The 16341-nt window shown below is 37.9% G+C and overlaps 1 protein-coding gene across 1 annotated transcript; it reads right to left on the bottom strand.

The window, feature by feature from the left end:
• Positions 1-1380: 1380 nt before the first annotated feature.
• Positions 1381-16096, bottom strand: LOC139122818 (uncharacterized). The gene is made up of 16 exons (XM_070688581.1): positions 15928-16096; positions 15207-15373; positions 14513-14627; positions 13700-13836; positions 12824-12994; positions 12245-12350; positions 11520-11831; positions 10859-11023; positions 9688-9952; positions 9403-9537; positions 8931-9011; positions 8369-8553; positions 7896-8005; positions 6751-6910; positions 5971-6107; positions 1381-5362 (listed from the first exon to the last, which is right to left on the bottom strand). The coding sequence occupies exons 1-16, from the start codon at positions 16093-16095 to the stop codon at positions 3181-3183; spliced, it is 4596 nt and encodes a 1531-aa protein (XP_070544682.1). The 5' UTR covers position 16096; the 3' UTR covers positions 1381-3180.
• Positions 16097-16341: the final 245 nt, after the last annotated feature.

Raw genomic sequence — 16341 nt, 5'->3', positions numbered from 1 at the left:
TCACAGAGACCAAATGTACAGAGTGACAAATTAGTAACGCAGTCGTATGCCATATGCAAGTTTCCTCAACGTTGGGCTACAAAACAAAACCGAGCTCTTATACAAGTGATTAAGTGATAAGTGTCTTTGGCTGACATTGGACCCCAAAGAAATGACCTTAAATATTTGCCCACCCCACACATCCCTTACATCTTGCAAACCAACACTACTGTCTTCTAAATAAGCTTATCTGAAAACGTATTTGATTTCGCACACCGTATCTCTATATCTTTCTCTGCTGTTTATCTCAATGTATTCCTGACCCCATTCTTTATCGAAATATTTGATAGATCTGTCCCCCTCAACGCTATCTTTAGCTGCACATGTTTGCTCATTGTGAACGATTAGAAGATAAAATACACGGCATTTTGAATTCCATACGGAAGCCTGGTACTCACCTCAGAGTTTCGACAGAAATGTTGATCTAGTAACCTTGCTCACGGTAGCTTGGTCTTCGTCCGCAGACTAAGGTGGAATGGAAATAAATATATACTCCCGAAAATCTAAATAAATCTGTCGTTAAACCATAAAGCAGGAGTCAACAGAACCTGATGTTTTCATTTGTCAAAACGTATCACATGCACAACTATGACAGGTGGGCTGGCTATTGCATTGGTGACGGTTTATTGCTTCGTCGAAACTCTCTCCCCGTGATGTGGAAGTGAGAAATGTTGAAATACTTTTATGACGTTTCAGGTAGAAGTAACCATTCAGTTCGATGTTTTCAATGTCTTGCAAGTTGTACAATACACCGGTACACCCGGAAGTGGCATATTTGTAATAAACTCTGTATGATCGAAACCACAATGAAGTGAGCGGGTAAACAACCCTGAATTCTCGGAATTCGCAGAAAAAATACGAGGCGTAGATACAGTGTTTATCAAACACCAAGCTATGTCGGTCGACGAGCGTTTACATCAGGTTTCAGTGTTTCTGATGCGGTTCATTGCAGACATAAATTGTGCTGTACAACCGTGGTCTAAAAACAATATTAGTTCAAAGCTTGTGCAACCAAGAATGGTCTGAAAAAAAAGAAATTGTGCATTGTATAGAAAATAAAGTGAAGTACATATCTGGAACTTCTTTTTCAGTCACATATCGCCCCTTACCGTGCACATCAGCAACATTCCTATACCTCACATTATTGGCCGGACCGTGCAGCAATAAAATCGCGAACGTGAGGACACTTCCCATAAGTACATGTAGCTTTGTGAACGTCATTAGCACATTTAGATAACATTCCATTTGAAAATTACAAACTGATTTGTAAAACCTTGTTAAGTAACTTGTACCGACTTATCAATGTAAGAAATGTAGCGGAACAAATGCCATTCAATATGGTTTTCATATTAACATAAATTTATTCTGCGATGGAATCAAATATAGCTGAAAAGCAGCTATTTTACATGACATTTTTATTTGCATATCGTTTTGTATTACTCTGATATGTCACTTAACATACCATGACTTGCAGTTTGTATCTGAACTTTTACAAATTTTGTGATTTATGTCTCATTGTCTTTGATTTCTGTTAGCTTAAGTCACAGAAATTCACCGCTGAATAATTGAGATTTAATCTCGTTAACAATCAGGAAGAGTAAAGTGAGTTATCAAAACATTACGTCAACTTTCGTTGTATCCATATATTCAATATGTTAATCTATAGTTACCATAGAGAAGTCACATGATTGTACTTTGTTGTCTTCTTCTTACCGTGAAAGGAGTATTTCATATGTGCGATCTAGAACTTTAAGGCAAAAACCTCCAGCTGTAAATGTTATATATTGACGATTGAAACAATTTTCTGAATACTATGACGAGTTTGAAAATACTTTTTAACTATTTTGCAATTGTTTTTGTACAGAAACGGGCATATTATCATTCTTCGGGTGTCTTTAAAGTGATGCAATATAAAATAAGGAAAAAGTAAGAAAAAGCTTGTAAATTCCCTTCCGTTTAAAGAAATAACCAAGAAATAACAAAGGATGATATTGTTTTTTGTACTATATTGATAGCAAAATCAACAAGACTACCTGTTCAAAGTCAGCTTGTATACTTTACTACGTCTGACTATTCAAATCCGTCATTTTATGTTAAATTACACAAGATAGTGTATTTTACATAGACAGAATTGTCCGTTTACTCTTACAAAAGTGTTTTATAATTCACAGTGTGCGGTTCCATTTCGCCACAATTGTCAACTGTCAAGAAGGACAACGTTGGAATGGGTTCATTTGACATCCAGTTCGTAATACTATGTACATTTAATGAAACATTCTTGTTAACTGGATTGCTAAGTAATGTAACTTAAAGCGATAAGACAGGTTCATTTTGTATGCAGCCGTAGTATTGACATCGAAATCGTTGACATGAGAAATCGAGTTTTGGTTCCTACCTTATAAAAGAAATTCGAGGAACAAGTGGGACGTATCTGCTATCTGTACGAGTTAGGCAGCCGGAAAGTGGCATGACGAGTCGGATATTGTAAGTTAAATGACAGAGGTAGAAGATACCATTACGAAGATGATGTTACACAGGGCGTCCTACTGCATTGAAAAAATGCAATCGCACACCATCTTTAATCTACAATAACTTTGTTTTTTTTGCCGTTTAGATTATAAAACATCCTTCCTGCATGTTTGAAATACTTGTCCTATCCACGCGTATATTGAATATGGTAAATAATTTTACTAGATTATTGAACAACACTTTCCAAACGTTAGGATGTAGCCTACTCTTTTATTGGCATGGGTGAGTAAGAGCCGTCGATCTGGAGTTTGAATTCCCATAGAAAGATAAATAAATTGCCAGGGGGCAATGTTCAATGCTTGGATAGATATATAGCATTCATCCAGGGATTATTTTTCCCTGATATGACATTATTTAGCTTTTTAAATACCACGACTAAAAAAGTTGGGCGACCATCTGCGGCGTTGCCATTCTGTATTTTACATTCGAAACATTTGAACTGTAAATATTAATCCGATGAATAGTCCGCGCAGTTTTTTTTTAATTTTATTATTATTATTATTATCATCTGTTTATCATCGAATTGAATCCAGCCAATGTCAGGGACTCCTAAAGCAGAATGAAAGCATGTACGTGTTTTGAAGGTTGTTATGCAGAAGGAATGTTTCAACTTTAAGCCATAAACTCGCTATTCTCTCCCATTACAAAGTATCTTTCTTCGTCATCTGCTTCTGTGTCACAACTGTCAGTATCACTTGTCACATAGTCATTCTCTCTTATCTTTCTTAAGTGATCCTGTTGTAGCAACATTTTTTCCATAGTCCCTTGTTCTCCATACGGTGCTCTTGCATCGGACCTTTCAAGTAAATCATAATCATCTGTTTCTTCCTCTGATGTCTCGATTTCTTCTGTTTCTGTCATTCCCAGATAGTTCTCAGTTCCCATGTAACTTTCAGTCACCCCATCTGTCCCCGTTGCATGTATCATCCCATCGTCTTCTTCGTCGAAGATCAACAAGTCAGTACTTCTTGACAGCTTTGAATACTCATTGTCTCTGTTATATTCCCTGTGTCCAGGAGTTGCTACTTGTTGTTCCATGTCTCGACGATCTTTTCCAAGAGACGAATAGTATTGAGATTCTGGCTCGGTAGAATTTCTATCTGAGGGGTTGGTTTCGATGTACCGTCCGCTTTCTTGTTCAAATGGCATGTAGTCTTGACTTCTTGATGGTATGACATCATTTGTCCCGGGAGCCCTGTAGTCTAATTGTGCTGATTGGCCACCTGTCGGGTATGTATCCATGTAGCCATCATCTCCCGGTACAACGTGTCTATCTTGCTCATTTGTCCCGGGAGCCCTGTAGTCTAATTGTGCTGATTGGCCACCTGTCGGGTATGTATCCATGTAGCCATCATCTCCCGGTACAACGTGTCTATCTTGCTCATTTGTCCCGGGAGCCCTGTAGTCTAATTGTGCTGATTGTCCACCTGTCGGGTATGTATCCATGTAGCCATCATCTCCCGGTACAACGTGTCTATCTTGCTCATTTGTCCCGGGAGCCCTGTAGTCTAATTGTGCTGATTGGCCACCTGTCGGGTATGTATCCATGTAGCCATCATCTCCCGGTACAACGTGTCTATCTTGCTCATCTGATTCAAATTTTGCCATTTGCTGTCTTCCAAGAGGCATGTAGCTGTGACTGGTAGATGATGTTGGTTGGTCAAGCTCCGGAAATGTGTCCATGTAACCATCTGCCCCTCCTTGGAACACATGAGAATTTGCTTCCATTTGTACCTTATGCTCCCTTCCCAAAGTCATTTGCTCTCCTTCAAGAGCCATGTACCTTTGGTTGTCTGATGTGGGTGCATGACCACCTGTTGGGAATGTTTCCATGTAACCATCAGCCACTCCTTGTAACATGTGTGCTTCTTGTTGCCCTTTTGCCCCGTGCATTTCATTTCCTCCAAGTGCCATGTAGCTATGAGTGCCTGGTGATGTCACGTCTTCATTTGCGTGGAGTGTATCCATATATCCGTCAGTCATCCTTCGTGACAAGTGTCGTTTTTGTCCTATGCTCACAACATGTGCATCCCTTGATTGTAGCTTTGTGTACCGATCACCCGCTGCCTTAGTACCTGTTTGCTCCAGTCCGTACTTCACATCCGATGTACCAGTTTCGTGGCTGTCTTTAGCTCCTGTCATCATGTAGCCATCTCGTGGAAGCGTTCTCATATATGTATTTCCTCTACCTGGTAGAACATATCTAGCGTCGACCCGTACTGATGTAAATTCATCGGCACCCACTTTTGTCATGTAGCCATCATCGCCTACACTTGACATGCATTTGTCTGTGCGTCCTGATGCCGTGTATTTGCTGTTTCTCCCTGTTATTGCGGCCCTTTTCTTCGCTTCGATGTCGATAAATCCACCTGGGTCAGTCATCGCCAACTTTGTGTACTCACCACCAAACTCGGTATGCTGAAATTCGCTGTTGAAATTGCCATGATCGTCATGCATCAGTAACGTCTCACACTCCATGTTGGCATCAAAGCTGTTTGATGCATTAGCTTGTCTGACTTTCAGGTATGAAGCTTGTTCCTCCAAAGGCATCTCTTTCATCTCGATCCACTCATCGCCAGATGAAAATTCATCCTCGTCGGATGAAAAATCATCATCCTCATCCCTTTGTCGATTAGGGATCAGTTGAAGGTAGGACTTTGTAAAGATGTCGTCACTTGCAGGGTCATCCAAGTGTTCATCATTTAGCAAGATTTCATCCAGGTCTTCAACTAACTCGGCAAATGTTGGACGATACTCTGGGCTGGTACACCAGCAGCGTCGCATAACATTGTACCTGATAAAACATGGCAAATAAACGAGTAGATTACAATTTTTCATATGCTTTCCCATATACTCGAGATATTGAAGGTGCTCTAATTCGAGATCTTTGATATGGAACAGTGATGACAAAATATGACAAAATATGGATAACTGATTTCTTATTAAATATTAAGCTATGTTTTCCTGACCAAGGGCCTGACATTGCATTGGTCAAACTACAGAACTTTAGGTAAAGCAAAACAAACTTCCATCTGTCAGCTTTAGAGTGTTTTACCAATTGTGTTTTTACAGACATAACTCGTGATGGAAACCTGATCACGACTTAAATGAGCAGCATCTGGATATATAGCATATATATGAGTCAAATATTTCGGAAAGTGTACAAAATACAAAGGGCACATATAAACAAGTGACGAATGGCTCGGATTCCCTTGTGAAAGAGCACTACTGTAGAAGGAAGTCAATGCAATGTTGCGGCAAGTAAGAAAAGTATAATTTAATGGTTACTCGAAACGCTCCATTCTTTATCCTTGGCTTTTAGACACAAACATTTGGCACGACTGCCGTGGGGTAAAGCCACAACAGTTGCCTATTCATAATGTGATGGGATTTTTCACTTACAATTTTGTCGATAAATATCTTGGCATTGGAAGCCTGTTTCCTCTCTTAAGATGCCTCATGAGGTCTAGATTGTCAATGCCAGCATATGGCGTTGCTCCTCGCGTCATCACTTCCCATAGCAGAACTCCAAAAGACCACTGAAAACAACAACTATATCGTTACTACTTTCATCAAAAGTTGATTCTCACAATCCAAACTTAACCAGTATGGAGAAGAAATATTCCGATGTTGTATTCTGTACCTTCGCCTGGTCGTCGAGTGTTATGGCACGCAGCTTGTCAACTGCTTCAAATTAATGTTGGTACGGAAGTCGAAATGGTGCTGAAAAATTTTGCTCTACCAAACCAGCATAATATTACCTTCTGTATATTTGTCAAAGTTACAGGCCATATAATCAAGTCAATTCTCAATTGGATATTCTAACTCACAATGCACAGCATCTAGTCACCGAGCGGAGACATCTAAGTGAAAACGGTTCGGCTGAATCCCTATCCTAACACCCTGATCCTGCTGACTGCGACTTTTCCAAACGCTTAAGAGTTCACGAACCACTCGCACTTACATACTTGTTACTTTAAATCGCACAAAAACTTAAATCAAAGCAATGAATATATCACTAAACTGGGCTTCAAATAGGCTCAAGGACAATTCTGTCAACCAGGAGTGCTATCCACCCAAGGTAGAAAATCGGGTAAAGTCTTTATAGGATTTGGACTCAAACCTACAGCACATAGTCAGTATGCTTATCATTTCGAAAGATGAAATCACATTAACACTTACAACATCGCTCTTGGCGTCGAAGTGTTGGGTAGTCAAGCACTCTGGTGCCATCCACTTGACTGGAAGAGCTCGTTTATTTTCGCTCACGTAATATTCTTTCTCGTAAATGTCTCGAGATAAACCGAAATCTGCGACTTTAACCACCATTTGACCATCGACCCTGTGGATGGGGAGGAATAAAACCAAAGGTTAAAGAAGTATTCAGAATACATTTTATGAAATAGCGCCGTGTTATCAATGCAACGATTCACAGGCATACTACAAAAAAAACAGGAAAAACAAAAAACAAAATACACTTTGCTAATCTTCCGGATGCGAGCTTGTACTCGTATTTAGAAGTTATATAGAACTGCTACTAAATTGAATGCATTATTCTGATGTTATTGATTAATACTCGGCTGGTGCTACACTGTGGTACAATTAATCACTATCATAGGGTTATATGTTTACATGTATTCACAAGTAAGGCTGAATGTGCCTTTTGACGGGTATTCAGACTCGCAAATTTTTACAATACCATTTTGCTTTACCACTTTCAGAAACTCATTTTGAAGCTCACAATGTAAGTTATCACTGGCTTATTTTTGTGAATATTTAAAATTTATTTTTTTCCTCACAGAGTTAACACAGGATTACCCCTGATTGTTATTCTTGGTTTTGAAAGAGAATGGTTTAAGGTAGTATGTGTCTCGAAAGTGAAAGACTTAAACGTTTGCTCAATCTTTCCTTAAGGAATCTTTCAACCATTCTCTTTCAAATCATGAATAAAAATCGGGGGTCACCGTAAAAATTTCGGTACTAGAGAAACAAATAACCCAAAATTTACCTATATCTAAAATTCAAAATGGCCGCCATCCCTGTGTTAACTCTATGGAGAAAAAATAAATTTCCGAATTTTGAAAAACTAAGCCGGTGAAAAGTTTTCTTACACCAAGAGCTTTAAATGAGCCCCCACCCCAACAAGTGGTATATCAGAAAAGAATTGTAAAAGTTTGAGAGTCCGCATATCTGTCCCAGAGGCGCGTTCTACCTTAAAGTTACAAGACATGAACTCTCTTAAAGGTACCCAGTGTGTGGCATTGTCCTATGATTGAATGAAAATCGTGTGGGAATGTGGTACAGTGTTAACTCTAAGGTCAACTCACATGCAATTTCTCGCAGCTAGATCTCTGTGAACGAACTTCTTCCCGCCAAGGTAGTCCATTCCCCGAGCAACTTGTAGTCCGAAGTCAATGAGTACGGCTTGCTTGAAATGCTGAGAGAAAATTAAATATATGAAACGTATAAGATAGGTTTTAATATTTAGTGTTATCTGGTAACTTCATCACCAGAACCAAAGAGATTTCGGTATGATTTGAAACCAGGTTTAGAATTTTGCTATGAAATCGCCTTTACAATTGGCCTTGTAAATATCACAATATTAAATGTCATCAACTTCTCCTGAAGTCAGTCAAGCTTTCATGCTGTACGACTTTGTTATCCAGGTCACTAACATTTGCGGAATATATGGCTTGTTTACAACTTGTATATGAGTGTACCAACGAGAGACAACCAATAACTGAGAAAGGGAACATCCCAAAGACTACGAGTAAATATGAATGCTACTTCAGATACTTACGTGTTCTGTATTTAAAATGTATGTTCTCAAATCACCATTTGCCATATAAGGGATAATAATATAAGGGCTGCCATGAATGTCGATGTAGATACCAATTAAAGTGAGAACATTATGGTGCTGAAAATCCTTCATTATGGTGCCCTCTAACAGGAAGTCGTTGATATCGCTCTGGGATGGTGAATATTCTGTTTATCGTAAAAAAGAAATGATGTATAATGCCGTTATGGTTTTTCATGTAAATATTTGTATCTAGTCGGTCTTGGTACTTTGGAATCATGTCAACATCACAATTATTCGAAAGAGACGAGACAAACAAATCGTTTCCGAGTATATCCCATTCGTCAACATCTAATGTCCCATCACTTTGATGAAAAAACTCTCACAAAACCATAACTTCCATAAGCAGTCATTGCATGCAAATGTGCATTATTGTTAACTTGTCTGATGTAGGGATGAATTTCCTTCTTATAACAGATTTTTAACTAATTTTACCAGCACATTTGGATCCGATAAGCGGACAGTGGATATCCTACAACGCTGGAAACAAAGTATCAATCCTTACTTTGCAATACTTTAACGGCAACCCCAGTCGTACAGCCACTTTTGTCGGTTAGGTCACCAAGATATACCTTCCCAAAATGTCCTGAAAGTGGGAGAACACAGATTGCATACCTCATTCGCAAAACAAATAAATGTTGTGCAACATGTTATAAAATAAATTGCTGCACGATTCCACTATTTTAATATAATAATGCCAATTTCGTCAACACTTCGTGTTTATGTTTGATGAAATATCATGCTGACTGTTGAACTCACGAGTTGCTAGAGTACTGTCAGATGTCGTTAATGTGAAAGAACAAGACGTCATTATTTTGTTGCGTTGTCTTCACTTACCATCTTCTCTTGTCCCTTATATTTCTGTTTCTTGTTGTAATTATTTACTTCTCAACTCATCTGACTCAGAGCTGGAATTGATTGTTGGTCACTAAAGTGTGTAATTTCTTTCACAAAACTTAAAAGTATACAGATCATACCTGATCCCAATTCTTTGCCAACCGTCATCTTCATGCCGCTAGTTTCGTGGTCGATCAGTACACTTTCTACGTCCCCTTTCATTTCTTCATGCAACGAATCTAACAACATTCTTCGTGCACTTTCGCCACTCTCAACTACTCGACAAAAATCCAAAATTGAACGTTGTAAACAAATAAATACTGACGAAACTTCAATGTTCAGTTGAGACACTTATTTGGTTGCAACACTTTCCTTTACATTATACGGCTACTGAGTAAGGTTTACAAAGTGTATGAAGAGTTTACCTGATTGATACAGATAGTTATTCCTAAACTCTTCGCTGTCTTCCTCTCTCCCGAAAACCAAGAAGGTCTCGACTGCTCTATTCTTCCTCGCTCTCTCCTCGTCCAATCGCCTTTTATAGCGATAAATACTGACCATCACCAGTACGGCTATTAGGACGGTGCCTAGGCAGGCTGTTACGATAACTACGACCATGATCCACCAAGCTAGTTCATTAAAGACATATTTGACGTGCCCGATGAATTCTGTTCTTGTATCACTGATAATCTGCATATAGAATTCATCGAAATATATTTACTGACAGTTACATATCGGTTTTCCAAGATTTACTATCGAGTTTAGTGTGTGTTTTATGATGAATGCAAGAAAGCCTTATTTGCCACATGCTTATTAAGCTATTACACTACTATTTGTGGAAATCAGATAAGATGCTTATATTTCTAAATGAGAAAGAGATGCTACAGCCAAGGCTTCCTTCGATGGGTTAAACTAGTTAATTATTCAAGAAACATCGTAATAATTATGTATCTTTACGCTTGTCAATACTCTCTTCTAGAGTGGTATGAAATGATAAAAGCTTTTTTCATTCGTTTGGCACAAGGTATCTTTGTGTCTGAAAAAAAAACATTTACACTTGTTTTAAGATGGACTACATCATCTTTAAGCAACAGTTTTAGTTTTGTCTTTAGGATCTTATTAAATATTAGAAAACCTGAATGATATAAGCAGATCAATGAATATTAATACTACCATTGATGCTACTATATTTAAAACAACACGAGTACATAACAAGAACATAATAATAATGACATTAATGTTAATACCAGACGTTCAAAGAAAAATGATAGTTGATGCATTATTTGGTGACACTTTGTCCGTAAATATTTCTAACACAGAAAAGAGTTACACGTTAAAATATTTAACATAAACAAAGGTAACAATTCAAACAAAAATCCGATTGCAAATTTATTACTGGGTTCCACTACTCTACCAAATTGCTTGTCAAAGCAATATTATCTGTGTTCGATAAAGTAAGCTATATTATGCTCGGTGTCCGAATATTTTCCCTATGCTCTGTTTGTTACATTTCGTTTTCTGCCATCGGATAATTTCATCGCCAGTAAACTTCAATAATGTAACTGTAAACAATAAGTTCACACTGTATATACATACAACGATAATCTCCGGGTAATCGCTTGTCCTGTTGAGCGAAGGTGGCTGAGTTCGTGGCGCTCTGCAGATCAGTTCATCGTAAAATAGGGAGATGACGTAACAGTTGTCATGACCAACTAGCACGGTGAGGTCCACGATAGTGTTTCCACAACTGAGTCGTTGGCCCTGTAGCAAAATACACCACAACTTACAATGTTTGTTAAATAGGGACTTCTGGTATTGAAAACATCACCCGAACACTTAGGTCGATGGACTACGCCTTGCAATTGAAATGCTTGAATTTTTGCTCAAACTTCCTCGACGAAACTTTCAACCATAATCTCTTCACAAAAGAAGAAGAAAAATCAGGGGTCACCGCGCAAAGTTTTGTAACAGAGAAACAAATTACAAGTATTTGCAATTCAAAATGGCCATCTCCAACGTGCCAATTCCATTGCGGAAAAATGAATTTTCAATTTTCACAAATCTAGGAGAGTAGCGACTTTACTTACTCAAAGTGCTTCAAAATGAATCCCAACAAGCGACAGACAAGGAAAGAATTGTAAAAATTTGAGAGTTTGAATATCTGTCCCCAATGAGCATTCTACCTTTAAAAAGTTTCTACTCGTTACTTTTAATGAATAGATTTAGGTTTAAAACAAATAAGACGTAAGTTTCTGACCGTGATGGTCAAATATTCTGATTCGTCTGGGTTGTGAATCCGTAGTCCTGTATTTGTGTCATATTCTGGATTTAGCGTGATGTTCATTTGGCTGTACTCCGGTAACGTTGAACTCAGATTGGTCCACGTTTCCACACCATCCATTATAAAACCGATATAGAAGTGGATCTCGTTTCCGTAGGGATCACGAACGATTATGGAATCTTCGCAGCTTTGACCTGTCTCCCGTCTCTGCCGATGATATTCCGTGTATTCAACAGGAATCTCCGCAGACGGGCATGTCATATGTGTTTCATTATGTACGGTGCAATTCTGTGAAACATGAAGACAATTTTCAAAACTGATTAGTCTAAAAAAGGCTTGACATGAACACTCGCTCGCTGAGAGGTAACTGCCAACATTTAATGCAACTATTTGTGTCCTAATGCTTTTCCATCGTTTCCGTCCATCAAATGGCATTTTTTTAAAAATTGGCATCTTCTGACCTACTGATTAATATTTGTCATAGGTTTAATGCATACCAGTATGCCACGACCTCCTAAATAAGGATTTTATGCATGTAACACTGAGTTATCGAAATTTAAATATTCAAATATGAATAAAATGCAATGATCCTGGCATAATCGTGCAGCATGTCGGTACGTGGCAAGGCCGAGTGTATACTTAAAAAACAGTTCATGGTTCACGGTTCATAGAACTGTATTTGAAGAAAAAGTGAAACTCACAGTAATCAGTATTTCGTAGATGGTCGCACTGACAACCGTTGTCGTCATTTGCGGTTCTGCTATCGTGTGTAAATTTGTTCCCGTGATAACTTGAGTGCTGCCACCTCTAATGAAACAACAAATTTAAAATGTCATAACAGTTATTGTTGTTGTTCTTGATGTTGATGATGGTGATAATGATTGTGGTGACAATGTCATCTTCCATGGATGCCTTCAATAACAATATTCATATAAATGAGCACGTGAACGAGCCATTATGAATCTTTCTTTGTTACTTTGCTGGTGTTTGCATGTGCAAGCTTCCCGGACTCAATGTCTTCAACACTGTCTGTCATCACAAATGGATTGAACACCATGATAGCATGAACGAGTTGCCAAAGAGCTAAGTGTTCACAAGGTCATTTAAGTGTTGAATATATATATATATATATATATATATATATATATATATATATATATATATATATATATATATATATATATATATATATATATATATATATATATATATATTATATATATAAAACTTTGGTGCATATACGATGTGTACGGAAATGTAATACTGGGATAATTTCTTACTCAACGGTGGCCCTAAGCGGTTCAACCACCTCTATTACGGGGTCGTCCATGTACTCAAATTCGTCTTCACTGTACCGTACCGCTTGGTCGAATTCAACTTTCAGAACCGAAGTAAATAATTTTTCGGCGCGGACATTAGTACATACAATCGCTTCGTCGGTTATCCTCTCCCTACAACAAATATAGTTTTAGAGAGATATGATTTATCATTTTATCAAGCGTGAAAAATATATTTTGGTTAAGAATATTCAACTAGTACTCTCTTTAATAGCATGCACCTCGCAATCAAACGACTAATCTTTAGCAATCAGGGATAAAAGTCAGGAGTCATGGAGTAAAATTAGGTAGAGATACTAAAGACCTAATATGTCCTGACAGTTGAAAATTTAAAAAATGACAGCATCCTTGTGTCAGCTCTGTGGGGAAAATTAAATTTCAGGGTTTTTTTTGTCAAAAACTAAGCCGGTGAAAACTTTATTTGTTCCTTGACTTTCATATAAGCTCTACAAGTGGTAGACCAAAACAGTATTGGGAAAGTTTGAGAATCTGAATATGTGTGTGAATTCTCAAAGTATAACATGATGTAAATATCTACATTATCAGTGGAATTCGTGAACTGAGCAGTGTGCAATATACAAGGAGCTCAAAAGATCATGTTGCACCGAGACATAATATTCGTGTTTACCTACACATGACAGACACGGAATTGACTTGGCATCATTACCCGCAAAAGGCTTCAAGTCGTCGGAGATCCTTAAAGATAATTATTCGTTTTCTTCCATATATATGCTTGAGGTACTTTTATTTCAAGAATTACGTAGTGTGTGTATATGAACAAAACTACAATTACTGACATAGATATAAGTGGGCAATCACCTTTCTACTTCACATGGCAAATGGTCGATGTGTACATCAATGACACTACCGGCATCAAGGTCCTTTCCCTCGATAGTAATTGTAGTTCCACCAGACTGGGGTCCAATCTTTGGCTCAAAGTCAGTAATTGTTGGATCCTACATAAAAGGTATTTAAAGATTAACTATCATTATACTTGAACCTATAGACATCAGTAGCATACACTTATGGTTATCTAAGCGTAGATTAAAATATTGATGCAAACGAAACTCTCATTTGGTACTAGAAACGTAATATTGATTGCAAACGACGTTTTCCAATTACCATGGTGTTATTGGTCGACTAACGGATATAACAAATTAAGCTACCTCGGTGGATCTGGAAGATACCTGCCGCTGGCATGTAGTTTTATCGTGATCGTGACTATCAAGTCTAATGTGATTTGCCCTCTCTTCAAAATGATCGTCTCTTGACAAGAAAAAATATCCAATAGATATTGATTTAACCCTTTGGGTGCTGTAATTTTTCCCACCAAAATTTCTGTGCAATATTTTACCAATTTTTCTGAATTTTTCTGTAATTTTTGTTGTTGATAATTTTGGATTAAATGGACATCACATTTCATTAGCTACAGTTTTTCACCAAAATTTTGGCAACAATCAGAAGAAGAAATTGACTGGAGCGCGCACATTTTATGAAGGTAACAAAATTGACATTGACGCTCAAAGGGTTAATGAGAGGCTAGATGGCCATGGCTGTATATTAAACACAGGATGAAATAGAATAAAAAAGATGAGTTGCAATCATTGTAAATCAGAGTAATGAGTAACCCACCTTGTAGTAGAAGTCGGTCGCTGACAGAAGAAAACGGTCACCAACTTCAGTCATTGTATCGACTCTAACGACACCAGATCTTGTTGAATCTATCCTTAGTGTTACGCACTGTATCCTGCACAAAAATAGAGATCTATACAAATGCCTTGGCTAAAACATCGTCAGACAAGAAGAAAGTCGATTGAATCGCCTATAATTATTGTCTACTTGTTGATATGAGCAGAAATAAGCATTGCTGGAAGTCTTTGATGAAAGTCTTGCACCAGCGACTTTATTGATTGCATTATATACATGTAATACAGTCTTATTTCTCCAATTTTTATTATTGCTGCGTTTTCCTAATTTTCCTACACCTGTTTTCGACAGTTTCTTCTAATTTAAAGATCCCGTCCCCCTTAATTAACAGAAACGATGATTTAGGCTTAGTTACTTAAATTTCAAGAAGTGCTATCCCGAATAGTTGTTCCGACCCTTTTTCATATTTTGTTTCGAAAACGCCTCAAAATAATCCATAAACAGTCCAACATGGCAGTGTGTCTAAGTCTTTTACCTCATCAGTTACCGTGTTTCTGTTGTTTTACGTCAATAGTAAACAATATATTTCTTGCTATAAAATACCAGTGTTGAAAATATATTCCGCGTAAAATAATTAGGTTCTAGCATGTGACTACAATCTTTTCCTGTTTAATCCTACCATATTGTGCCATTCGTAGACATATCGACCCATTCGCTGCAAGGAACTCCTGCCAGGGTTATGTTCAGCACTGTGATATTTTCGAAGTCTGAGCAGTTTTTCACGCAGTCGTCGAATGAAACGTCAACTGTTGTGTTTCCCTCGATGGGTGATGAACTAGGCATGATCTGGGATAACAAGTAAGACATTACGGCAACTTGCAAGTATATGCACGTCGAGAGAAATCATTTGGTCATGGATTTTTTGTTTCTTTCGTCGATGCCATCCTTTTATGTCCACCAGTTTAATTTATAAGACCGTCAAATTAAAATCCTTCGGACGGGGAGAGCCTAGTTACTCGCAACAATATGTTTTGTGCCGACGAGAGTAAACGCGATACCAGGAGTGTTACAATAGAGAACATCAACGGCCTTACCATAGAGCAAACTTTAGAAAATATTTTGTTTATTTTTCTGTATTTCTATCTACAACTTGACATTATGTGATCTTATAGTTTTTATCATACCATCAATACCGTTTTCGTTATTCTTGTAAGCAGAGTCTAAAACCCTGGTTCAGAAAGACAATTTTATTTTTGCATGATAGTGGCAGAACTTCGACGTCGACTGTAGTACTAATGGTTGCGTCGGCATCCGTTGAGGCTCAGGGGTATAACACAAAGTGAGAAGAACTCTAGCATTATTTCTGTTAATATGGTAATGAGATTGAATGGTATACTTACAAACATATCGACGGTGATTATGGTGTCTATGACGTATACAGTTACGTTGGCATATCCTATCAGACCGCCGCCGTCGGTGGCAGTCGCAACAAGATCGTAGACTTCCTTGGTTTCCCATTCGAAGTGCGCATCTTCAGCAACTGTCATAGTACCAAATTGTGGATCCATGTCAAAACTGAATATCAACGAATAGGGAAATATATTAAAAATAGTTTATCTCCGGCATACACATAAGTCAATGTTCATGTTTTGTGGTCAACGTACGCAACTTTTACAAATTAAATTGACTTGCGATCATAAATTCGACCGTATGGTGCATTACGGTTATCGAAACAAACTGGAACCAAAGGGCTGCTTGATTCAATGCGCAATATCTAATGATTTAACTGTACGGCACAATACAGTGCCCTGTCA

Source organism: Ptychodera flava, chromosome 22, assembly GCF_041260155.1.
Source record: "Ptychodera flava strain L36383 chromosome 22, AS_Pfla_20210202, whole genome shotgun sequence".
Lineage (NCBI taxonomy): Eukaryota > Metazoa > Hemichordata > Enteropneusta > Ptychoderidae > Ptychodera > Ptychodera flava.
The sequence above is the reverse complement of the archived record's forward strand: the minus strand, read 5'-3'. Positions and strand labels throughout refer to the sequence as shown.

Coding starts and splice junctions, on each gene's coding strand:
- LOC139122818 (XM_070688581.1), bottom strand. CDS start 16,095: ATGGATCCACAATTTGGTACTATGACAGTTGCTGAAGATGCGCACTTC. Junction 9,538..9,687: donor TAACTATCTGTATCAATCAG/GTAAACTCTTCA, acceptor TTTGTCGAGTAG/TTGAGAGTGGCGAAAGTGCA. Junction 9,012..9,402: donor TGGCAAAGAATTGGGATCAG/GTATGATCTGTA, acceptor TCCCACTTTCAG/GACATTTTGGGAAGGTATAT.